Genomic DNA, 26,613 nt, shown 5'->3' on the forward strand with positions numbered 1-26,613 from the left:
GGTCAAATCTTATATTGTTTGTCACTGTGTAGTCTCCTGGGATTCACATGTCTAAAACTAGAAGTGCATCAATATCTATAACCCTAAACCTGAGCCATTAAACTGAAGGAATCCTCACTGTTGATGATTAACTCATACATATTGTAGGTCGACTATCACTGAGAAGCACCTGATGAACACGCCTGACCTTCACCTGACCTGATCCAGCTGCAGCAAACTTACCACATTCTCCTCTGACAGTCACCATCATATCATCATCACAGGAGCGACACGTGTGGTCTCCTCAGATTGCGGCATGGACCCTGAAGATGCCCACTGGGGGGTGAGGTCACAGCTTGACTCCTCGTCTCTTCTTGGCCAGATGGGTTTTCACTGAAACAGCTACGCAATAAACAACGACTTAACGGTTTTACAAAGGACGTTGGCTTTTTGCACGAGCTGATGTAAACAGTGACTTGGTTGTTATCAGGCTGCCGTGTGTAACCTGGTGGAAATATGAAATGCTAAACTGTGCTGCTACTGCGTTTGAATGAGGAAACAGGTGTCTGGATATTTTCAGTGGCGTAGTATTAGACCTCAGGCCTGGTCAGGGATGAAGAGGAATGCTGTTGTAAAGACCAGTTGTCATAGAACACACACACACACACACACACACACACACACACACACACACACACACACATTACACACATACGTTCACCGGCAGCTCCCCACAATCACATAGGAATGGCTCCCTCCCACTTACGTGCACAGTCTTAACCCACACACACACACAAAGGCACGTACGCTTGATGGCTATCATCAGATTGATGCCACCTGACACTTAGTTAGTCCTGGAATGTGATGGGAGGGGGCGGTGTCGGTGGGATGGGCGTTTGTGGGTTGTGGGTGGGGGGCAGCTGCCTACTCTCAGGAGCTGATCTCGGCACTTATGTGACTTTCTGCTCAAACACTATATACTTGTAGTGTTTTCTCCCCCCCCCCCCAACCACCTCTAAATCAGCCCGGATGGACCCTGATAGTTCGGAGCTTAAGCCAGCGATCATGTGCTAATTAAGGTGAAGGGAAGAGAGTCTGGTTACTCCTGAAACTCACAGACTGTCTCCATCTGTTGTCTGCACCGTGCCATATGCTGGAATGCACCGCTCGGCTCTTCCTGGGCAGAGGAGGCTCCCACTGCTGCTGCTGCAGCCCTCCACAATCCCTTGCTCTTTAAATTTCAGAGTGGCGCTGACCTTCCCTGCCTCCGCACCGCAATTAGCTTCCCCCTGCCTGCTTCAATTTATATCTCAGTGTATGAACGCGCATTGCAGTTTCTCAGCTATCAACCGAGTCATAACAATAACAGGGGATTGGCTTCAGCATCTCCTGTAACGAGGAGGCTGCGATCGCGGTGCAGGAGGAGCAGCAGTGTTTTGAAAAGGAGTCTGCTCTCCTCAAGGTCTCAGAAGCATGTTCTGCTTCACATCATAACTGAAGGCAGCTCACTCAAGAGAAACAGAAATCATTCACTGTTGGCACACTCACTTTTAGAGCTGACACGATTAGTTAATCAGAAAACCACCCATTTCACAGCTAAGCAACAATTGATTAATTTTAGATCTAAAATGCCAATTATTAATTTCTTCCAGGTTTTTAAAATGTGTCTCTTCACTGATTTCCTTGGTGTTACGTCATGGTAAATTGAACAATTTGGACTTTGTTCTGTAGCTCGGACAAAACCAGACTCTGAGCTTGTGCTCCAGGATAATCTGAAAGGCCAATCCAGAAATAGTAGCCATGGCAGCGAGGTTCCACTGATGCATGCACTCAGTCGATCACGAGTTCGTCTTGACCGCCACTCATAACAGTTAACCCCGTTTTAATTGCACCAAATAACCTTCGCGAAGAAAAAATGCTCTGGAATAAACATCAGTGTGAGAAAAATCACCTTAAATAACAAGAACAACTACAATAATAAGGACATTTTATTTTTGTTTTGACCGTGTCCCATCCTCTAACCCAGCAGGAAGTGGAGTTTATGACCTATACAGCAGCCAGCCACCAGGGTACGATCAGAACACTTTTGGGGAGCTGTCACATCATCCATTGTTGCACACAGTCTATGAGTTTCTACAGACCTAAGGCTGGTTCACATCATTAGAACCAGAGTCGAACAGTGAAAGCATTTTATCTTTCCACCAGGACTTAGCCGTATCTGCTTTGGCAGCGGCAGCCAGTCGTAGCTGTGGTTGTCTTGGTGACATAATTGTTGGTGGCGTTGGACACTTTGGTTAAGTGTTCGGTGTGTGTGTGTGTGTGTGTGTTCGGTGTGTGTGTTCGGTGTGTGTGTTCGGTGTGTGTTTGTGTGTATGTGTGTGTGTACATACAGATGTGCGTTCACAGCCCTGACAGTGCTGCGTCGCTCTGTTTAGCTAACCCCTCCTACGCATGTCGCTCTCTCACAGGCCTTTCTCAACCCTGCAGCCCACTGGATATGACCATGAATCCATGAATGAACACATTCTCTCTGTCTCTCTTTCTCCTTCCTCTCTCTGTCTGTCTCTCTCCCTCTCTCTGACTAACAGCTCTGTTCCTCTCTGGTCTCTGTACAAAAACTTACCTTGACCTCAAAGCATTCCTGCTTACCACTGTACACACACATACACACTGACACCCACATACTGCACTCACCCAGTGTGTGAAACTATTGTGGTTGTGGACACAGTCACTTTAGTCGCATTTTCTCATAAACTCTAACCACCAAGTTATTTGTGAATGTGACAATGTGGCCTGCACACACATCACATATTTACCATAATTGGTGTATTGGTGTAACAATGTTAAAATGAACAAAAACATTTTTAAACGATTAGTAAGTCTACATATCCAATCAGAACTCTTGTATAGTATTAATTGTCCCCAAAAAATATATAGATGGTGTACATTTAAAGTCACCTTGTGTCTTAATATTTACTACTGTTCAGCTACCTCAGTATAACTGGTATAGAATAATATTCGATGACTGATACATTATTATCTTCATGCCATATAAGTTATCAATTATTACACAATTCTATTTCTAAATCAGTGTTCTAAGTTGCTTTACAGCCTATATGTAAAAGGTGCTTTACAAAAACAAAGTCCCATGAAACGATAACAGTCCAATACAAAAAATAAATCGAGACAGGATCCAAATATGGTGCCTGAAAATGCCTGGACAGAATAAGAGGGACCAGAATGAACAGAAATCCGGACCAGAGAGAGTATTCTCAGCTGAGCAGATATTCTCAGGCAGGTTGTTCCTGTTTTTCAGGGCCTGAACAGAAATCCCTTCAGTGTTTTGCCTTGACTCTATAACTACAGTAAGAGGACACTGCTGAAGGAGTCTTTACCACTACTCAGGTCTTGGTCTCCTCAATAACTGTTTGTCAGAACTTTATTTTCCACAGTGACAGTTTTTCCTCGCAGTACTTTGAGTCACCTCACACCTCTTTGGCTCTTTGCCCTCTGCACACGCACACACACACATACACACACAGCAGTGGACAATGGTAAATGTTGTACGGTGTAGCTGTTTGGTTTCTTGATGTGTGTTTGGGTGTTCCCTGGTGGCGGCTCTAGGTCTGCGGCGTATAGGGGACTCCATGCAGTGGCAACGTGTTGTTTGTGTTTTTTGGGTGTGTATGTGTGTGCAGGGGAAGTGGTGCGAGGGGTGTGAAGGGTGGGGATAAGTTGGTCACCCGTTCCGATGTTCTTTCTTCCCATTTGTGGATTTCAAAGGCATAAACCTTTTCCATTTCAGATCCGTTAGACCCAGGGGTGGGGGGGTTACGTCCTGTCATGGCAGCTTGAGGAGAGTTTTCCTCGTCTGACAAATAATTTTGAAGAGCGAAAGTTTGGACAAACTTCAGAGAGAAATTCCCCAGCATGTTACTCATTTCACCCCGAGCTTAATACCTGAACTGAATGTTTTAGTCCAGCCTCAGGGAAGAGGACACCTAATGAAATTCCCAGAATTATGTACCATCTTTTCTAATTGCTTTAATATCAGTATCCCAGTAGCCTCATCATTTATTCATACAGAGAATCAGGTTTATTTTGCCAGTGGATTCTCTAATCACAGTTTAAATACATTATTTATTAAAGCATAACAAAATTCAGTTGTCAATGAAAAAAGACCAGTTTCAACTTTTAGTCAAACCTTTATATTCCATTTGCCTCAGTTAGCTCACATGAATGGGATCCTTCTTATAAACAATATGACACATCTCTCTCTCTCCATGAGGCCACACTGAATGCTGGGACATTTTCCCTCTTTCCCTGCTTGGATGTTATTTTTCACTTGGAAAGTTCACTTTGTCCAAACTTTTATCAGCAGGGGCTCAGGATGTCGATGAGAGATATGCTGCCAGTACAAAGTATAGCACATAATGTTTGCTAATTGCCCTGTTCTTTCTCCCTCCCTCCATTTCTCTTTCTTTCTTTCTCTCTCTCTCCTTTTCCTCCTCCATGGCAGGGTGTGTTTGGGGCTCAGTGCTCTAACCCAGCCATGAGCATCATCGGGGCTGAAGATGAGGATTTCGAGAATGATCTGAATGATGTGAGTGAATCAAATACGGCGACTCTTGGCAGCTGAATGTCATTTTATTATCATCTCTCATTATCATTGTCTTGCCCTCACGTTCTCTATCTCTCTCTCTCTCTCCTCCTCTGTCTCTCTGCCTCTCACAGACGCCGGAGGACCAGGATTTACGCTTTAACAGCATAGAGCAGTTGAAGGATCGGCCGACACACCTGCTGGTCTTCATGCAACATGTGTTTCTACAGTTTGACCCTGCTCCCATGGTGAGAATTACACCTCCTGTGACCCAGTGTGTTTTTATCTGTGTGTGAGTAGGTAGAAGAGAGTCGATGTGGTTTCGATGTGGACTATCAATACGATGTTTTACGCTGCATTTGCCTGTAAAAGTGATTGTCGGGTTTGGGTTGTGTGTTTCTCCTGGTTGCCCCACGAGCCGCACTCTAATGTGTAGGTGTCAAACAATGATAAAAAAGTTGATTTTAAAAGAAAATAAATCAACAGTTGAATTGGAATGTTTGTTTTGTCAGTCAGAGAGGGTGAATACAACAATATAAGACTTCAGGTTCTGGGAATATGAAATGGAAAATGTTGTGACAATGTCATGTCACAACAGTGTGTGACTGAGGGACTACATGTTTCAGTGCTGATATAAAGCGTGCCTGTCCTTTCCCCTTTGTTCCGCATGCAGACTCGGGGACCTACCCCAGGTACTGTTACACGTCTTATAGCCACGAGTCGACGCCCTCCCTCCATCCCTATGATCTCTCTTTTCCTTTTTCCTCCTTTTCCATCACAACATCAGTGTTTTCTGAAAGTGTTACACTAAAGTCACTGCAGTGGCTGCTTGTTCTGTCTGCTGCTTTCAGTTTTGGGATCCCACATAGAAAAGTTATTATAGCGTTTCAATAACATACAGAGACTTGAGTTCTGTGCAATATTTTGGCTGATGACAATGACATTCAATTATTTAATCAGATATTGTCAGTATGATATAAATCCTCATTTTGTCTGATTGATAAGTTGATGTGTGTCAGCATGTTGACTTTTAAGTGCATCTGGTGAATTGTTTTTTCTTTTTTTATAAACTGAACTACAGTCCCACTTCCCTCATTCACCAGCACTCACTGGATCCTGTCTGTTTCTCTTCTCCCAGCTCTGTTACCTCCATGCCGAAATCTTCAAGACCCTCAGTGCCAAAGAGACCAAGAAGCAATTTGTGGAGTTCTACAACACCTTCTTGGACAAGGGTGCAGTAAGTAGCACACTGCACTGACTATCTGTAAGAAAGTCCAGAACTGACCTAAAGTTGGGGACAAAAAAAGGTGAACGTTAACTTTAGATATAATAGTGGTAGTTATGTTAGTCAGGAGTGTGTGAAAAAATATCGTGAGGGCAGAGAGGCGGGGACGTACAGAGACTTACTTGCAAACTATTATTCTGCTGCCGACCATTAAGTTTGTCAATGGTTTTGTTGCTTTCTTCATGCACTCGAAGAGGAAGTGATTTGGGATAACCATTTTTCTAAGGAGCACTTTCTGAGTTTATAGTTATTAATATATTATGTTGTGTTGCAGCTTTGGAGAGAATTCCTGTTACTATTTAGCATTTGGTGACATGCAACATATACAAATCTAAAAAGAGCAGCCTTGGCCATGTCAATATTACAGTGTTGTATCAGTTCAGATGTAATTATTATAATAATTAGGACTCGGAAGAGACGAGTACACTGTGTGCACATGGTTTGTTTGTGAGTCCCCGGCTGTGTGTGTCAGCTCTGTTTGCTCTGTCTGTGTTTTTCATTCCTGCCTGTTGCATACCTGGCAATCTTTGTCATATGTCCTCGTCAGAGCTCGTGCACGGTGCACGTCTGTCTGCCGGCTTGTGCGGCTCTATCTCCCTGTCTGTCTCGTCCGACCCCACAGCTTCCTGTCAGGATCGTGGGAAAGCCCTTCAGGAGGAACCATCCTCTCTTGGCCGCTCTCTCCTTTTTTTAAAGTCTTTCTCTTTTGTAAACCCATTGACTTAAAGTCGGCCTATCTGGTGGTTTTCATGTCAGTGACAGAACTCTGCATCTCACATTTGGAATAGCTGTTTTTTCTGTTTTCTTTTTCTTAAATTTTATTTCTAGTGTTCAAATGACCCCTTGTGGTGATATTTAGCTACTGCATTCATTTCCACGACTCAATATCATTTCTTCATTCCACACAAAACAAAGAAAAAATACCCACAAAGCAAAAACAAGTTATAAAAACTTTCATGCCTAATATCTGCTTTAAATATATAATGCTTCTATTTCTGTATCTACTCTACACTACAGGTTCTTAGAGTGTCAGTACCAGCTAATGTATCCAGTGAATTGGGTAAGTCACTGTCCTTTTGTATATTTATTTAACGTTGTTGAAACTTTGTTATATATTCTTTGCCATATGTGCACAACTCAACTGGGTGTCTCCCTGTCGGTATCAGTCGTCCCACTCACTCCCTCTCTGCTTCATCTCAGACCGAACTCGTCCAGATCTGCTCTCCGAGGAAACCCAAAAACGCTTCGCTCAGGATGTTCAAAGCGCGCAGGCGTCTGAGGTGGCCAAACAGCTCGAAGACTTCAGGTGAGAAGCTCCTGAACTCTGCTTGGCTTTTTGAGTGTTAATGAATGTTAAAATGGGCAAGTCAGTCAGCTAGCAAGCAGGCTCACTTTACCTTAATACCACAGTGGCAAAAGCACTTCTTAATTGTGGTTTACAGGAAATCGGAAACCCAGGACACAAGAACATAAGATTCTTAATTTCAAGGCAAAGAGGAGAGAGTGACAGAGAGAGAGAGAGAATTGTGAAAAAATAGTTCAAATTTAAATTAGAGGAATTTATCCCAAGTAAACCTACCTTTGAATTTTCATATTTGACAAATAACAATAATTTTATCATAATCCTAACATTATCAAAGGCATTGCGTTCTTTAACTTTGTCAGAATTTACATTTTTATCCAAACTGCTCCAAGAACCTGCTCATATGCTAAGCTGCTGCAAATATCTATGACTCAAGACTTCTTCTCGCACCCTGTCAATTAATTCAGCCTGTTTAGGAAAATGAAACCTCAAAACAAAAAATAAGCTAATGTGAAACACATGTAGGTGTTTCTTCTTGAATTAATGTTTCTAGTCAGTTGCACTCTAAGGTGACCTGGATCTGTTATGAGCAGCCCTCTCCATCTACATTACGTGTTTGCTTGTTTGATTCTATGCTGGATAGATATTATTTTCATTAATGCGTCCAACTTTTGCCTCTTTCCGCTTTGCGCTGCACAGGCAGAAGAGGATGATGGGTATGACCCCCAACGAGGCCGAGCTGCTCGATGTGGATAACCACTATCCCACCGACCGCGTTCCGATGGAGATGAAGGAGAAGTCTGTGGCCGAGAACCTGCTGGACAAGATGTCTGAGACACAGTGAGTGCTCCTGCCTAATTTTCACGACAGTGTTAAATAATCTGTACAAAAAAAACTACCATAAATATGTTGATGTGTTATTCAAATTCAAATGTAACAGACACAGGTTACAATCCTGTCACCTGTATTGCTCATAGATGAGACATTTTATATTTGGGGAAACACAATAATCAAAACAACAGTATAAATCTGTTAAATTTGGGTTTTGGGTTGGATGACGTATGCTTAATGTTTTTTGTGCCTGGAGCTGAAACCAAAGCAACTGACGTTTACTGGGAAATCATTTGAAGCACAAGCTTACCAACAAAAATACAATTCTCAGACAAGAAGTTAATAGAATTCAAACTTGTTTTACATCGTGAAATAATCCAAGACTCCCTCAAAATTGAGCAACAGAGCCCTTTTCTACCAGAAGGTTTTAGGAGCTTTGGAACCAGAGGAGCTAAACTCGGAGCTAGAACTCTGTATTCCTGTTTGCATTCTGATCTCATAAAATCTATGAATACTAGCCAAATTTGACAGATGACAGAAAAAATGTAATAAAATGCAATTTCCACACATGAGAAAACAACAACACAGCTGTCATGACAACATTATTAAAAGAATACTTTGAAACAGTGATTGCACAGCGTAAAATAGTATTTTCCCCAAACCTGCTGCTCTATCTTTTAAATTGGACAACGACTGGTCCATCAAAACCGTTTAAAATCAGATGTCTTCCCTCTGAAGTTGGCACTTGCTTCCTACAAGGCTCCACAGTAGGCACAGTCAATATCGGCCATGCACATAACCAATGTAATACAACACACAGAGACAAATACAGCAGGCGATGAAGAAAATCAAGCCTACTGGACGACAGAGCCCGAATGATTAGAAGAGGGCACAATTGAGCACGAAGGAAGTGAAAAGGCCAAGAGGAAAAGATGGAGTCAGCAGTGCCACGCTGGCAGGAAAGCTCTCCCCTGACACTCTGCCAACCGGAGGGAGGAGGGAAGGGTGGAGGGGGAGACACATCGGAAGAGAGAAGGGGAGAGAAAGGGCCAGAGGGTTATCGAGGCTGGGTAGTTCCTGCCCTGGACACAGTTTAAGAAAGAAAGCAAGAGGTCTAGGGGAAAAATAATCTATCCTTGACCCCGTGGCCAACTGCGATGTGTTATCACATCGCAGTTGGCCACGGGAAGCGAGTCAGACTCGCAACGAGAAGCGAGTCAGACAGAGAGGGAGAGGAGGCCAGGGAGAGGGCACAACACTGTCTGACTTCATCTTGTCAGAAGAGGGGGAAGTGAACACAAACGAAAAGGAGGTGCGTCTCGATCAAGAAACACTCGTCCTCTGGATTTAATCCCGCTGTCTGTTGTGAAGACAGAGAAAGTACACATTGCCGACTTTATTAAAGACACTACAATTCAGCTTTTGGCTCTTTTTTTCTATTTGACCATCACACAGTCAGATCTTTATAGCCGTCGCACAAACGTTTCATTCAGTTCGCTCCATTCATTCAACCCCCGACAATCATCTCTCTATTCCCCCTCGCTCTGACATACTCCCACACTCATGCACTCGGTCACCCCCGAAGCACCCCCCTTCCTCACGAGACCACAACACAGTGACCTCGCCCCTGTCTGTCCCTCATTGGTCTCTGCGCAGACGAGAACAAGGCCATCGCACCATTTGATTGGACAATGCCGGGGGAATCCTTGGGAAAACCCCTCCCACCCTTTATGTTCATAACAAAACATGAGTATCCAATTTCTACAGTCTTGCCTGCATGTTGCATCAGACAAAAACATGGTTAAATAGACACTTCCGCTGAGTTGGAGCGTTTTTTGGAATTCCCTTTGCAGACAGTGAGTCAGAGCAGCCAGAGCAGATCGCCCCTTTAGACAGTCTGGAGACAATAGTTTGACTTATTCGCAAATCTTTTTATTTTAGCGCGAACAGAGGTGCAGCTTTTGATGCATCTCTCACTTTTTTGATCTTTTTTTTGTTGCTTTTTTTTTTATTCATTTTTTTTAAGAATATGTTCAATAGCATCTGCTCTGAACACAACACCATTATAGTCAGCCTTGAGTTGGATCAGAAAAAGCTTAGCCGCTACCGATTCCACCGGCCCAAAACACAGCTTATAATCAGTCGGGCAAGAGAAAGGAATAATGTTACTTAAGAGGAAGAGGTGAGCCTGATACTGCACGATAACGCTGCTTTTTAAACATGTCTGCAGGAGCAACATCACTCACATCTGTCTCTTCTCTTTCAGACCAACGATCGTCTCGGACGAAGAAAAATGGTGAGTCAACCTTTGCAACATTTGCATTAGTGTTCTTTCTAAATGGATGTTTGTGCGCATGATGTCATTTGGTCTCTGCATGCTTTTTTTCTAAGCTTGGGTGTGGTCAGACCACAACGTTTTTGCATAGTCTTCAGTGCATCAATGATTCACTATAACACGTCTGTCATTTGTATATATAAATGTATAGAAAAAAAACAGTTTCTCGTAAAGTGACTGAGCTGAACTTCTCTATTTCTTGATTTAGAACTTCTATTAAAAGCTGTCGTGCATGTCTTGGGTTTTTACGCTTTTCTCCTTTGAGTCCTTTTTTTCAACTTCTTCAAGTTGAATTGTCCCTGTGTTCAGAAAGTGCGCTCTGTGTAACTGTGCAGTGACTAGCGATAAGAGACTTTTGTTGAAAGTACACATCCCCAGAGGCTCCTCCTAACTCCTCACATTTCTCCTCAACTCCTCTAGTTCACCCACCTCCAATTTACAAACTCCTCCCTCCTTTCTGGACATCTTCAATGATCCTCCTCCCTTTTCCCCTCCTTCCCTGCATCTGTCCATTCTCCCATTATCCTCACATTCACACATATTCACTTTGTCTCAGCATCACCATCTGTGACATCAGAGAAAATAAACACTCTACTGAACATATAAGATTTTTCCTTATAGATTCATTTAGCTCAAGCATCACTAGGAATGTATACGCTTTGAAGTGTTCCTGCAAAATAATTTGAAACAAAAGGGTACTAACACAACAAACCCTATCAGATATCATTAATGAACACATTACTCTAACTTGTATTGCAGCCAATCCATCTTCTCAGCGGTCGCCTACTACATGAAGCACCTGGGGGTTAAAAACAGAGCCGCCGACAGTAAGAAGTCCAGAGGAGGCTTCTTCAGGAGGCAGCTGGTGAAGGTAAACACCCCCTTTCCTGTTTGTTTAAGCAAATGAATTAATAAAACAGTGATCAGGCAGGTCAATAACTGCACTGCACTATGCCCTCATTAAATCTTGGTGGAGTAGTCGTTTTATTTCCGCAACCCATACACGTCTTTTAATTTGACCTTCTGTCTCACCCGCTCCTGTTGTTTTTTGCAGAATAAGAAGGATGAGTCCACAAAAGGCAAGCCGAGGGGGGTGTTTCCTGGCATCCCCAGCTGGATTGCAGGCAACAGTATGTATTTGTTCACTCATTAGCCCCATTTTCCAAATTCTGACTGATTCTGATTTTTTTTAATTAATTGCGATCTCAAAATGTATGTAGGCTATTAACTAAATATTTGTAATAATGCATTATTGTAATATTTCAATATAAGTCGTGAAGTATCTTTACATGTTGATGTCTATAAACAGTCTGGATATGAGAACATTGTGTCCTGCACTCTTTTCCTGTTACAGCTGAGGTCAAACCTAAAATGGAGGCTGAAGGTACAAATCGCCCAGAGCTCCCATCCTCTCTTTCACCTGTAGAATGGTCACATCCTTACTAATCAACCCATAAGCATGTCTGCATGTTCCAAGTCAAACTGGGAGGGGGTGTGGGTGGGGCCCCTGTTAAGTTGATTCTAAGTTTCATGGTGGTTATATGAAGAATTAATTGCAGTTTAGAATCAGCAGAAAAACCTCATTCACTGCACATTTAATTCATGCACAGGTGGTGATTGTTCCCTGGTACCAAACTAACCCTCATGTTTACTACACAGGCCCTGATTGCATCATCATACTCATCTCGTCTGTTTGTCCGTCTCACACAATCTCTCGTCTCTCTCACTCACTGAAGTGTTTTTTTCTGCATCTGTGTTGTCTGTAGCTCTCCTTATGTTTATCGTATTCTTTCCATTCTTCAGCTGAAAAGGATAAAGTGAATCAGGAGCGTAAGGGTCCAGCTCCCGGCAGAGGCTCCGTGACCGAAGCCCCAATCCTTTCCCTCCCCAGCAGGAAGTCGGGTTCCAGTGGAAGCACTGCGTCTGTACCTGGGCTCGAAGTCGGTGACGGCTCAGGCGGCAGCATCAGCACCGCCAACAGCCCAGATTTGTCTAACACTGATGGCAAGAGTTCTTCAGCATTTAATTATCATCAGGGTCGAATTATATTACACTTTTGTTGATAAACTCACTGGCCAACTGTAACATTTAAGTTTCTGCTACCTCGCTGTGAGCTGAACTTTGTTTTATTTTCAGTTTAAAGTGTCAATATCATAATGAGGGAGAATAGTCTTTCAATTTAAGTATAAAGTATTCAATGAATAATGAACAAAGTGTAAATGTAAAAGCAGGAGACGTGAATAATGGTTGCTTTTAAAACATTTATTTGTTTATAACTTGCACACTAAAAATGTGGTATCAGCATTTTCAGTGAGAAGCATCATTATTTTCTTGTGGAAAATTATATAAATTATTCCACCCTCGTATGAATATCTTGTAAAAAAAATAGATTAACTTCATCAGTATGTTATTGTTGAAGAGATATACTGTATAATTGCTAATTTACTGGATGAAAGACTCATATAATTAGAGTACATAACCCCCTCATTTGTTCTCTTCCATCCTTTTCTAATCCTTCAGGCCTCTCAAGCAATCGCTTAGAGCCTCCGACTCTGTTGTGTACCCTTACGGGATCGGATCTGTCCCCCGTCGGACTCGGGGGTGGGTTGACCATTGGGGAGCCTGTCTCCCCCAGCGACACTCCCACAGAGGAGAATCTGGAGAAAGACAGGTGAGCAGGATGGTAATAAAGAGCGCAGCATCAAGGGTGTCTCATTATAACCGCAGTGCAGTGACTCAGTAAGAGATTATAAGCAATTACAGGATTAGAGATTGTAATCATATCATAATTAGATTGTATGGGAGGTGTTCAGTCTATAGAGCCAACAAGCGAGGGGGGAGCTAAACGTGTGTGGAGTGCTCAGGCTGAGGGAGCATGGTAAAGCTTCCCCAGCAGTCTGTCCCTGCCTTGTGCAAGCTTTTGTCTCGCTGCCCGTTGCTCGCTACCTAACAGAGCCTGCAGTTTTGAGGAGGACTCCCACCAGGTGAACCCAGACCCGGTCTCCCCCTCCAGCCCTTTGCCTTCCCTCTCCCTCATGCCCTTTCCTTTCTTTCTCCCTCACAGAGGCACACGCACTCTCCTCCTAATACCGTTCTGTCTCACTTGTCTTCTTCCATGTGTCCTGTTGTGCATCTCCTTATGTTGACTACAGAGCTTCATTTCAGTTTCTGTTGCAGTTAGATGTTATCTGTGCAATTCTTGTGTGTTTTTTTTTTTTTATGGTATCGTGGGAACACACTGGTGATTTCTTGGATGCCGAGACATTTATAGATGTTGCGGTTATGCAGCACTGATGACAGATGACAAACATTTTGTATAGTGCTTTTAAAATTTAAGGAAAACTAACATTTTGTATCTATTTTATGTTATTTAGTTCATTAATAGTTTAATTCCATTCCATATAGATAGTTTTTGTCGTTCGTCCCATGTGCTTTTCAAGGTGTCTGCATCTGTTTTGGCCAGGGCCCGTCCTTTGTCCCGCTTGTCTCCACGGTGTGTGTGCGGTTACATGTTGTGTCAGGGGCTTTGGCATCATATCTACTCAGGTGTTCGAGAATCATATTTGGGGGTTGTGCGTTTACATTGTTGTGGTTGTTTCTCTGGCTTTACAATAGCTGCATAAAGGTGGGTGTGTAACAATGTGGTGTCCCCATGTTTTTGCAGACGGATGACAAGGTGGGTGTCAGCGCCTTGACAGAGTCATGGACTTCTTAGACTGATCCAGACATAAACACACACACATGCACACACACATCACATTACAGTCACCTGGTTACAGACTATACATGGGTGCATACACATTACACAAACACACTGCATGGCTAAGTATTTTAACACGCTTGTGAAGGAATTGGAAGTAGCTTTATGGGTTGAGATCAGTTGTACTATATTTTCTAGTGGATGTGGAAGCATGTTGTGTGAAGTTGGAGATTTATTAGATTTTTATTCAAGTTCCTTTTGGTTCCACATAGAATGCAGCGTAGAAGCAATACAGGACTACTTTCTTAACATATGTTTCACTGTCTAACTAATATATGCATGTCAGATATCATGCATATTTGCCTGCCACTCATTTTGTCTCTTTTTTTATCTTTTGTTTATGTGATTTTACTTTCTACCTTTTTATGGTAAATCCTCTACTAATGTACCTCAACTTATTTTTCTTCCTCTTCACCATCATGATTAATATAAATCTCTGTCTTCATTGACTGCATATGGCTCGGATTCTCTCTCTTCTACTTTCCTTCTCTTCGGGAATTTCTTCTTTTCTTTCCTCCTTCTACACTTGTGTTCCTTTTTCCCTTTGTCCCCCTTTTTCTTATTTTCGTATCCGTCTGTCCGTTTTTGGACGTTTTCTATCCCACTTCCCTCCAATCTGTCCCTATCTATTTCTCATCCACCCCCCCCCTCCCCCCACCATCCTCTCCCACCTTCCCTCCCCACAGTAGGAAAGTGACTCGTAGCGAGAGTGCTCGCGTGGACCGGCACTCATCCCGTCGCCGTGGCTCTTCCCGGGCCAAACAGTCCCGCTCCCGTAGTGATGTGGACCTCCAGCCGCCTTCCTCCGCAACATCACCTGCTCCGCTCACTCCCCACCACCATCCGTAAGATGGACAAACCGCCCCTCTTAAAGCCTGTGGCTGTGGAGGTGCACCAAAGGGACAGACAGGATGCCAAAACCTGAAATCCGTCTCAGAATCAGTGCAGCAATCCTGAAATAACATGAAAGCTTTTCATACAAAATGACTGGATGAGAATATTATATATATATATGATGGATATAATGTACCTGGCTCATTCAGAACAATCAGTTTGAGGCACATTTGAATAGGTGGCAGTTAATGTGGATTAGGTATTTCTCAAGGGCAGGCGTCTGTTGACTCCTGTGAAATGAATTAATGTGGCCGACAGATTCACTGACTCGGCTGCTGTGGCTGACAGGGTGTGAGTAATAGTCACACGCTCATTCTCAGTGCGGGGGTCAGACACTTGCCTCTCTGGTGGAATGTTTATTGACCATTTGGTAAACACAAAGTGCAGCTGTTTATTAAAGTTTTACTGACTGTTTGTTTGACTGTAAATGTCAAGACTCGCAGGGAAACATCATTTAAACAGTAAAGGATCCTGAGTCAACAGTATATTTCAGATATTTAACTACTTTTATCTCTTTATTTTTTCTGCTCTGTATTTTTAATCGTGTGGTTTAATGTTAATTGCCTTAGCTCAAGTTTCACTTCGATTGACCCTAAACCATTGCTTGTTAATTGTCAGTGTAAGCTCTCAGTAGCTAGAAGATTAAAAGCAACCAGTAAGGTTCTAAGCTGCAGAAATAAGTCCATGATATTAGTATAAAGCTCAACTACTAGATATCTGGAAGAATATCCAATGTTAAAGCAACACTATGCAACTTTTTTACCTGAAAATGGCCTCTTCTAAATTAGTTTGACGTTACACTGACTTGAAAAACAGGGAGCCTCTTTTATTCTCAATCTTCACCCTGAATATCTGTTCTGGCTCTAGGTATGTGGGTATGATCTCCTGCAAGAAAAGTCACAGCTTAAACCACCAGAATCAGGCCCAGAAGGTTTAAGTTTAAGTTTGAGTTCTACTGAATTTTAGATCAGTTCAAAGTTAGATTTAGAAGACGTTTAAAAGGAATCTGGGAATTATTGGTATTATTCACAGTTTAGTTTCAGTTTAGTGAGTGGTCGTACAGTCAGAGCTTGAATATTCATCTATTCTCTGTTGAAAACCACTTAATCACCAAATGTGACTGCAGAGGGCGCTGTTGATCAGTAAAAAAGTACATAGCGTTGCTTTAATACATCTCTGGGGTATATTTAGAAGTACAGCCAGTGTTCTCCACCTGGATCAATACTGGTTAAACCTCTAATTACCAATCTAAAATAATAACTCTTCCGCTTCCTTCTTTCTTCAGTTTCGAAGGACCACTTTTATTTCCTGAAGGGCCTGGCCACTCCCCAACCAGCCCCACCCCGCAGCTGGAGGAGGTGGAGCCGCGCCTCCTGGAATTTGAGCACGACCCTACCAACTGGAGGGAGCTGGCCTCCCCTGAGGGTCTGTCCCGCCTTAGCAAGAAGGAGACCAAGAGGCAGGAGGTCATCAACGGTGAGGAGAGGAAAGATGAAGCAAACAGATGTGCAGAGAAATTGAGGATCTTTATAACATTGCTCATTCCGTATCTCCTCCCACTCAGAGTTGTTTGCGACGGAGCACGCCCATGTGAGGATGTTAAGCGTTCTTCAGATGGTTTTCTCAAAGCCTCTGGAGAGAGAGGAGCTCCTGAGCTCCACTGAGCTGGCCACCATCTTCCCCAACTTGGACGAGATCATTGAAATGCACTGTGAGTGCTGCTGCAAGTGTTATATATCCTCCCAGTCAGACACATGAAGGTTGCACTCGTCCTGCACACAACATTTATACCCTTGAAATTTGTACAAGTTGCTGTGATAATGTTAAATGCACAAACCAGTCTCATTTGAACACACAGTGAAGAATCTGATAGAAAGTTATATATGTATTAATTACATCAATGACATTTTGTTTAAGTCACAGGCCACAGAGAGAGTTCAGTGATTCAGTCCTTTTTGTTGACCGGTTATACAAGAGTTGTTGTTGCTTTAGTTTAAAATTGAATTGTGTATTTGTTTGTCCCGTATTTGGCTGTGAATCCAGATAACTTCTATGAGAGCTTGAAAAAACTGCGTTTGGACGACAACTTCATAATCAAATCCATCAGCACCACAGTGCTCAACAGGGTGAGTCATCATAATCTGTTTGTTTATATAGTCTTTACTCTTCTGTCTCTGTGTTTGTGTTAGCTTTCTAGGAAGACTCTATGCTGACGGTGTAATTCACAACTTGATTTGACAGTAATTGTGCCAAATACTACAAGCTATTTTCTCCATGGAAGTAAAATATTGGCTGTAACAGCGATACAATTATGTAGTTGACAGCGTTTACTCGGTTTCTTTTCCACCTCCCTTCCTCTGCCCATCTCTATTCTGCTCATCTTTTACTCCTGGCACGGTGACTGACTGTCGTGTTTTGTGTGTATGTGTTTGTGAATGTGCCAGTTTGGTGGCCCAGAGGGGGATTGGTTCCAGAAGTTGACATCTCGGTTCTGCAGTCACCAGTCGTGGGCCTTGGACCAGATCAAGAGCAGGCAGAAAAAAGAGACGCGCTTCAACTCCTTCATACAGGTAACCCAGACCCAGACTGTTATGTCATAAAAGCTTAAAACACATGGATGTACACACAGATGCAGGAACACAGAGGGAGTTTCACGAGTGACGCATGTTCTCATTCTGACCGTCTGTGTGCGTGTGTGTGTTTTGATCCCAGGAGGCAGAGAGTAAGCCTCAGTGCCGCAGGCTTCAACTCAAGGACATCATTCCTATAGAGATGCAGAGACTGACCAAGTATCCATTACTTCTGGAGAATATTGCCAAGAACACAGGTGTGTGTTTGTTTTTGTGTGTGATTTAGATCGGTTACCATGTATTGTTTTCAGTGTCCGGTGACATAATTATGCTAATCATTCAAATGTGGGTAGAGGCAGGCTAAATGGACAAAATCCCCTCATCACACATTTTTTTTATATCAGGATTCATGATATTAAACATAGATTTAAAGAAAGCTGATAGTTAAATTGTATTTGTTATTTCAGCAATTAAAATGACATATCACTCTTTTTCAACAATTTTTAACTATTTGAAGCAATATTATATTCAATTATAAACAATCTTGAACTACGCAAACATTACCATTATTTTATGTTTGTTTAATCTTATTGCCAAACCATGAATGTGAAAATGTCATATTTCTTCTGTGACTGGCCAGGGTCCTTCTGAAGAGCAAATGACATATTCGTAGGTCAAAATACAAAATATTTGGATGATCATTCTTCTAAATCCTAGATGGCAGTCTGAATCAGAACACAGGATAAATGTGAACAGTATTTGCAGCGCTTACGTCAACTCACAAGCAGAACATTTGAACAATCGATTCCTGCCTGTCCCAGATCCTCATGTACGTTCGTGATTTATGGCTTTTGTTTTGGCTCTGCTGTGAGCGCTCCTGTTTTCCTCAACTCTGTTTTCTGTCTCTCCACAGAGGACCTGAAGGAGAAGGACAGGATCCAGCAGAGCGCAGAGTGCTGCAGAAAGATCCTCAACCATGTCAATGAGGAGGTCAAAGTGATGGAGAACCTATTTGTGAGAAACACACAATCCATCACTCAACACGCGTTTAGGCAGTGATTGAGCACCAATTGGAGTCCAGTAAATTCATTTTGAGGCCTGAAGGTCTCTGGCTGTTAAGACAACTTCTCCTTCAGAGCTGTGCTGTCCGTCCTCTTTCTGACCCCTCGTCTTTGTCTCTGTTCTCAGGCTTTAAAGGACTATCAGCGTAGATTGGACACGTCAGGGCTCAAACCAAGTAACGAGCTTTACACAGAATATAAGGTGTGGGTCTATTTCAGCAAAAGTTTTGTTTCCATCCTTCAGTTTTGTTGCATTTCTTTCATTGTGCTCCCTCTGTCATCTGTAGAACATCGACCTGACTCAGAAGAAGATGCTTTATGAGGGTCCTCTGACCTGGAAAGTCACAAAAGAGAAGGGAATTGGTAAATACATTTACGTGCGTGTGTGTGTGATAGCCTGCCATTATTCCTGCCATACTTTGCAGTAACAGAGACAACAAACATTTCACACCCTATAAAAATTGCAGAACCTCTTTGATCAATTTATTATGTCAAGCCCACTCTAAAATTTATTGCAGTTATTTATATATAATAAGATACGCTTGATCTTTTTCCAACAGGCAAATATGACTCTGATCAAGGGTTTATCTTTGGGATTTTCAGAAAATTATGATAAAAAGTTCTGGAAAAGAGAATAATTTGCAATTCAATACAATTCAACCCTTTTTGTCTTTGTAAGGACAATTAAATGCATCAACTCGAAGCTCAGATAAACAAATGCACTACAATAGATCGAGGAAGAATGTAAAACCACTGTCAAACTAAAAAATTAAATCATAAACTATATATATATAACTGCATTTTAAAATTGTAATAAATACATATAATGAACTGTAATGAAGCATTAGGATAAAAGATATGAGGAATTAAAAAAATCAAATACCAGAGAACCCGCCTATCTCACGCTGTTCACATCTCTTCGTCTGGCGTCTCTCTCTTTGCGTCTCCTTCTCATCTGCGTCTCAGAGGTGCAGTGTGTGCTGCTCGGCGACCTGCTGGTGCTCCTCCAGAGGCAGGACGACAAGATGGTCCTCAAGTGCCAGAGCAAGAGCAACATCGCCGTGCAGGAGGGCAAGCAGATGCTGAGCCCCATCATCAAGCTCGACTCTGTCTTTCTCCGTGAGGTGGCCACAGGTAAGCGGCACGCAGCAGTAAATATCACACGGGTCACTTCCTTTGCGGGATCAGTGTCAGTCAGCCTCGTGTTTGTTTTTTTCCTGTTCTGACAGATCGAAAGGCCTTCTACGTGATATTTACCTGGGAAAGCGGTGCTCAGATCTATGAACTGGTGGCTCAGTCTGTCGGAGAGATGAGGACGTGAGTGTCAAAGAGAGAAATACGCACACTAATCACTGTTGTTTCTGCAGGGAAATCACAGAATGAATTTATTTGTGTGTTTTTTTTTTTAGCTGGACCGATGTGATAAAGACAGCAGTGGATGATCTGAAGAAGGGCGGAGCACCCATGAGGTTGAATCTGCCTCTTGGAAGTGGAGGAGCTCCCTTCAGTCCCTCCACGTATGTATCTGTGTGTGTGTGAGTGTGTGTGTGTGTGTGTGTTTACACGTCTGTTGAGAGCAAGATATTTTCATCGGCCACCAAAGTTCGCCCATCTCAGAATATCTCATTTCTTTTCTCATTTTCTCTCGGTCAGGCTGACTGCCCCTCTGAGCCCGACGGAGAATGGAGGCTTGAAAAGCAGCAGTGGTGAGACCGCAGAGCTTTATCAGCCAAACACTTAATAAACAGCACAAATTTGTTATTCTTACACATTTCTGATAGCTGTCGGCAAAGTTAAGCCTGGTGTCTGTCTGCAGATCGAGATAAGGACAGCCTGACGGATGACAAGTCCTCAGACCCCAGGCACAGGCTGATTGATTTCCTGTCAGACGAAGGCTTTGACTTGATAGGCCACTCCAACAGTGATCAGGAGAAGGTTGCCAACAGTGCTTTGGATGAAGGTGAATGAGAGTCTGCCTCACCCTTTAACGAGTTTATTATTTTTTTATGACTCTTATCTTTCCTTGCGTTCCTTTTAGCTTATCTGTTCTAATGACACCACTGCATCTGTCTCATCTGTTAGTCATGTCGCTGAAAAGGCTTCTGGTCGGCAGCATCAGTCTGTCGGAGGAGGACTCGCAGCCTGAGGAGGAAAGCGGAGAGGAGCCTTCGCCCAGTCCAGAAGTGGAGAGCTGTCAATCAACAGGTGGGTCGCTGGGTTTTTAGAAGGAACAGTTTGACACTGTGTTGTTTGCTTTGCAGCCGAGAAGATCGACATCACTTCTGCTCGTCCTCTTAAACATGTATGTTAGAATTCTTAAAAATGTAAATGTCGAAACACAACTAGACCGGTGATACATTTTGTGGACTTGAAACCTACTTTATACAAAATTTTCCAGCTTCAAATGAATAAAGCTTGAGACTTCACTTCATCTGTGAACATGATTTGCATTCCAGTCGTGATATCTCATGATCCTGCGCTGCTTCACGATCTCATCAAACTTGTTTTTTTGTTATTGTTATGACTGGGAGAACCTCCAGCGGCCTAAATTACATATTGTATGTTTAAATAAAGGAGACAGCAAACATGGTATAACTGCTTTAAACTGTAAAACTGTTGCTGCTTCCAGTCTCTCTTAGCTTTAGCTTCATATATATAAAAAAAAAAACTATACCTATCTTCTTGTCTTATTGTTGAAAATGTCCCTTTAAATGTCATGTTTTACTTTGGCAGCACCTTCGGCTGTGTAACTTCTCGGCCTTGAAGTCCAAATATTTTTGATCGTCTTTATAATTGCTCCAGTGCCTCGTGATTGGAAAACCCCAGGTCATTAATTAGTGTAACAACAAAATCCATTTTCATCTTGTTTATTCTTCATGTAGGATTTTTAGACCCATTTCTAAAATGGCTGTTTAGACAAGTTCATCGATCTTGATTTAAATTGATCGAGGTAAATTGTGACGAGAAACCTTTACAAGTCAAGAATTTGTGTTGAATATTACTCGTATTGGTCAGAATCTACTGAAACTGAGACAGACTACAGATGCATTTTAATCAAGTGTCTCTGTCCATAGAAAAAAACCAGACGACAGAGAGAGGGGCGGAAGAGGAGAACGGTGAGAATTCTGAAAGAGAAAATGCGGAGACGAAAGGAGAGGACGAGAGGAGCATAAGCGCGCCGCTGGTGTTGTCCCAGGAGAGGATGGAGGAAGTGTGCAGGAGGCTCCACAGTGTGGAGGAACATCTAAAGAGATTACAGGTGAGAACAGACAGAGAGAGAACATAGAGGAGAAGTGTGAGCAGGTAGTGCGACAGGGGCAGATAAAGAGGAGGCACATAACAAAAGATGGAAGCTGCAAAAAAGACTGAGTTGGTGATGGAGGATTTCACTGAAGATAACTCGAGTAAGGAGCAAGCCATGATGTACTCGAGACAAATGGGGCCAAAATGGCAGCAAAGAGAAACTAGGGAGTAGAAAACCATTTAACCACTGCTGTTATTGCTCGGGCGAAAATTGCATTGTGAAATTGGACTTCTCTGGAATGGCTATTATGTCCAGCGCCTGCAATGGGATGTGTCACAGAGACAGCAGGGTCGACAAAGAGAGGATGTTAAGAGGATTGTGTGTGTGTGCGCGTGTGTGCGAGTCCTTGATGATATTGATTTTGTGTGTTGCAGACTGTTGAGGAGCGACACGACCGCTTGCAGGAGGCTCTTTCCAGGTTCTCGCTGGAGGGTGGTAACTTCTAGCGAGACACCATCACGCCACCTGCTGGCCACTAGGTGAGACCACTGAGATGTGTTTTACTTTGATGCTTGTGATTATTTCGTTAAGTATCGTCATTCATCCTCAAGTGCGTAGGATTGTTTTTTGAAGTCAGACGATAAAAGATAATAATCATTTAATTTGGAGCTATTTTCTTTGAGCAGCGTAGCCATTACAAATGACGATGGTGTTGGTCAATAAAATCTCCATTTAATTATCCTTATTATCACAAAGCAGCGCATAAAGTAAACTGAAATCTGACCTCATACAAAGCAGAGAAATAAATAACAATAGAATAAGATAAAGGGATGAAATATGCAACATTACAAATATCATTTATTTTAACTGAACATCTAATTAACCATCTTAAAAAATTTGTTAGAGTTGGAAGGAGTATTTATTTATTTTTTAGCACTAAGTATTATCTTCAGACTTCCTATCAGGCTGCATTTGGCCCAAACAACTTCCATAAATAAGATACGGCAGCTTGAGTGCAGCCTGGGAGGCAAAGCTCAGCCAGAAAAGTCTTCCAACTCACTTGCTACTGATAAAGCTTAATTGGTCTGAGCTCATGGTAACGATTGCGGGTCGCCTACATGAGCAGATCAACCTTTTTATCAACTCTTTCCTCCTCCCAGCGTCGTCTGAAGAGACCGCTTGGAAGAGATCTTAGGGAATAAATCAAATCCAAATCATAAAGTGAAAGAAAGGAACAGGAAAATCTGATTATGAGATGTGAAGGGGACACGCCTCCACAGTCCCAGTGGAAATTAAAGCCTTGTCATCGTCACTCTTTTTAGACTTTACATGTAATTGCACAGCTCATCTTTTCCCACTGTCTTTTGTTCTCTCTAGATTTTCACTGGTGCTGGTTTGGAGTGCAAGAGTGACTTTCAAAGGCTTCCCTGGAAATTCCAAAACTTCCAGAAGTCATGCCTGGACCCACGCTGCCTTATTTGTTTGTGTCCCAGCTGTTTACGGCCGAGCGGGAAGTTTTCTGCCTGACGAGAGGGGGAGGGGGGGGGGGGGGGGCTCTGTGCTCTGTGCTGTGTGCAGTGGTTCAATGGCAGAACATGGGAGGTGTGTGCATGTGTGTCTGTGTATTTGCGTGCATGCTTGGTAGAGAGGTATACAAAGAGAAAACAAAAAAAACAAAAAAGACATCCTACTTTTGAGTGGGAAGCTGCATTTGCAGAGAGGGGTGCCAAAACAGAAGCAATACTTTGCCGTGAGAGAGGGACGCTCCCTGACAAATTGTACAGATCACGTTTTGCTGTAACACACATACGCACACAAAGACACGCAGGCTCCAAAAACAATTCACACTGATGCCAAACGCAGATGCACAGTAAACAATATGTTTCCTTGCCAATTTAGCTGCACCAGTTCGGAAGCCTTGCAGGGCCAATGCGACGTTTGAAGATGTATTGAAATACTACTGCTGATATATAGTGTTATTTCTACTCTATGCCAAAGTTACACAAAGATGCACTTTCTCCTCTGATCAAATCAATTTGACACATTGTTTTCTGCTGGTGGGCTTCGAGTAGGACGCCCTCATGCATGCCAGGACGTGTGTGTCTCTGTGTGTGTGTGTGTGTTAGAGCTTTTTAATTCAGGAGGTGCTTTTTCTGGAGGGTTCTTACTGTAATTAGGTCACAAATGCAACCATTTATGAATAGAGTCACTATTGGTAATCATGCTGTTAATAATGGAGACTTGTTTGTATGTATGTATCGGCTTTTTTTTCTTTTTTTTTAATTTATTCTTTCTTCTGAGTCCTGTCAGGTCAGTGAGTCGCCTCGCCCGGGTAGAGCTGTTACAGCAACCGGGCCCAAAAGACAAAGCAATGTGTCAGGGACGAGAGGAAACATAGGAAGGCAAACTGAGAATGTGTCACTAAAAGATGGAGAGAAGATGAGAAGATGAGAAGAGGGAGAGAGAGTTCAGAGGTTGTTTGTTGCTTTGGTTCATCTGAAACCAGCTTAGACGGTCAGGAGAAGACGAATAGAAAACAGGAGATTAGGATTTGCACTTACTGTACTGAAGAGAAATCTTGACTCACGTTCACACACACACACACACACACATTTGTGACTTCAGATTATACATTTTATTACATTACGTAAATTTACAAAAACACAACATTCTTCCCTGGTAGCAATATTTGTATCAAAATTGAGCTCAGTCTTTGTGTTTTATCAAGCAGATGATTGTTATTATGATCATGATGATATCATTTCGAAGCGGGGGCAGAACACAGGACCAAAGACTCACACAAGCTGTAATCTTCTTAATGACATCTGTTGGATCTGTGTGTTAGCCCGTCACTCCGCTGCTTCTCCTCTCCCCCGACCTCAGAAGGTGAAGGGATTTCAGAAGCACAAAGGGGAACAAAGGATTGGTCGTTGGTTATCCATTCTTTAATGTATGTGTATGAAAATAATGAGAAAAGATGCTTTGCGCCTCACGACCAAACTGAATCTGTAAATCCCAGAGGTCTTGCTCGAGTGAATGTCTTCACCTCAGCGTCTGTGTGTGTGTGTGCGTGTGTCAGTCAGTGTGTAACTGTCACCAGTTGTTGTCTTTCTGTCCTCGATACGAAACCCTGTCGACACTTCTGGTGCTAAATTGAACACATGGGACTTGATCCAGCAGCAGAAAGACGAGACGGTGAAGCCAGATGAAGAGGAAACGCTGAGAGTCTATTGGAAAGGAGGACGACGACAATTTTTATTCCAGCGCCGTCGTATTCTTCTTTTCTGTGCTACGATAACTTCCTGATTCGCAGCCTCATCGTTGTTGCCACTGCAAAAAATCCTCCTGTGTGACCTGAGTATGAAATTGTGCTGTGTGTGATGATGGGTCCATTAGTCACTTGAGCATCACAAACTGTTAGAACATAAGCGCCAGCTCTCCCTGTGTCTTCCTCATAGAAATTGTATATAACTGATATTTTGAAGGAGAAAAATGTAGAGAAAGTATAAATTAGATGACCCCCCCCCCCCCCCCCTCATTTTGTTCATTAAGCTTATTAGTGACATACACCTCTTTATAACACGCTCACCTCTCTTGATAGCATGGTCACCTATTCCTACCACACAGATCTTCCATACGATGTGTATTTCATTCGATGTACTTAAACGGGTCGGGGAGGTTTTTGTTACTGTTTTTTTTTTTTTGTTTTCATTGTTTTTGAAAGCAGCTTTTGTAAGTGTGTGTGTATATATATATATATATATACACTATGCATTTAGCTGTAACGGTGAGAGAGACAGGACCTGTCTGTAACGCGTCTCTACTTGAGCAAATTGAACTACGATGCAAATGCGTTTCCGCTCTGCTTATGAGTGGGACCCTGCTTATAAAGAGATGATCTCAACCAGGGAGGTTTCTTTAACCGTTAAACTGCAGGTGGAACGTCTTCGCTCTTCACCGGCCGAACGACTACTACAGGCACTTCTCGATCTCTCTCTCTGTCTCTTTTCCTGATGATTTTCCTCATGTATTCGACATACAAATACCTAGATGTATAGAAAATGTATTTATAGAGTGGTGCCTTGTTCTGACAAGGCACCACTTGGTTCTCAAAGGGCTCTCGAGTCCACAAACACACTCACTGTCGCTCCGGTCAACTGTCTGGACGATGAAAGACCAATTAGCGTTGAGGGATCATCCCAGGATTCTGATTGGTTGGCTGCAGGGTTTGGAGCCCAGCCTTTACATCATGCTGTGTTTGTGTCCATCTCAGTTACAGCAATGAGATCTGAGCCCTCCAGTGTTGCCTTGTACAGAAAAAGACACTGCTTCCTGTCATGTAGGCAACTGCCCGCTCACCTATATATATATATATATATATACAATGAATATGCAAGAACTATACTGTGTATTTGGGTTTTTGATTTTTATTGTGCAAGAGGCTCTTTAATGATGTAAACTTAAGGAAAATTGTGGTACGTTTGCTTTTTTTTAATTCGTAATGTTTTTAAATAAATTGGGGAAATAAAAACCTGTTTCGTTCTTTTGTGTAGTTATGAGTCAGTTTTCATGTTATAAAATATATTCTCATGAGCTAATTGGATGATAAAGAGTTGTTAAATTTTTAACCATATGCTATATCTCCCATATCCAATAAACAAAATCATACACATGACATATGTAGGTCTTAGATATATTCTTATATGGAGATGTGCCCCTCAAAGATGTATGTACTTCCTGTATTTTTAAGA

General features: G+C 42.5%; 1 protein-coding gene across 3 annotated transcripts; it reads left to right on the forward strand.

The window, feature by feature from the left end:
* The first annotated feature begins 217 nt into the window (after positions 1 to 217).
* Positions 218 to 26,404, forward strand: arhgef1b (Rho guanine nucleotide exchange factor (GEF) 1b). 3 transcript variants are annotated; one of them, XM_062399891.1, is made up of 31 exons: positions 219 to 322; positions 4,499 to 4,582; positions 4,714 to 4,827; positions 5,718 to 5,816; positions 6,882 to 6,924; positions 7,065 to 7,170; positions 7,867 to 8,007; positions 10,265 to 10,294; positions 11,093 to 11,204; positions 11,388 to 11,463; positions 11,688 to 11,717; positions 12,137 to 12,337; positions 12,854 to 13,004; positions 14,780 to 14,938; positions 16,273 to 16,463; positions 16,552 to 16,698; positions 17,031 to 17,113; positions 17,432 to 17,557; positions 17,700 to 17,814; positions 18,471 to 18,571; positions 18,746 to 18,820; positions 18,906 to 18,981; positions 19,585 to 19,752; positions 19,848 to 19,935; positions 20,028 to 20,135; positions 20,272 to 20,324; positions 20,435 to 20,578; positions 20,701 to 20,823; positions 21,693 to 21,877; positions 22,297 to 22,401; positions 23,240 to 26,404. In XM_062399891.1, exons 1-30 carry the CDS (start codon positions 296 to 298, stop codon positions 22,366 to 22,368), a joined length of 3,228 nt encoding a protein of 1,075 aa, XP_062255875.1. In that variant the 5' UTR covers positions 219 to 295; the 3' UTR covers positions 22,369 to 22,401; positions 23,240 to 26,404. The 3 variants fall into 3 exon arrangements, with proteins under 3 accessions (XP_062255876.1, XP_062255875.1, XP_062255877.1); XM_062399892.1 differs by lacking the exon at positions 11,688 to 11,717 and having other exon boundaries at positions 218 to 322; XM_062399893.1 differs by lacking the exon at positions 14,780 to 14,938 and having other exon boundaries at positions 226 to 322.
* Positions 26,405 to 26,613: the final 209 nt, after the last annotated feature.

Source organism: Platichthys flesus, chromosome 11 (assembly GCF_949316205.1).
Source record: "Platichthys flesus chromosome 11, fPlaFle2.1, whole genome shotgun sequence".
Lineage (NCBI taxonomy): Eukaryota > Metazoa > Chordata > Actinopteri > Pleuronectiformes > Pleuronectidae > Platichthys > Platichthys flesus.

Coding starts and splice junctions, on each gene's coding strand:
- arhgef1b (XM_062399891.1), top strand. CDS start 296: ATGGACCCTGAAGATGCCCACTGGGGG. Junction 7,171..7,866: donor AAACAGCTCGAAGACTTCAG/GTGAGAAGCTCC, acceptor TGCGCTGCACAG/GCAGAAGAGGATGATGGGTA. Junction 20,325..20,434: donor AGGCTTGAAAAGCAGCAGTG/GTGAGACCGCAG, acceptor GTCTGTCTGCAG/ATCGAGATAAGGACAGCCTG.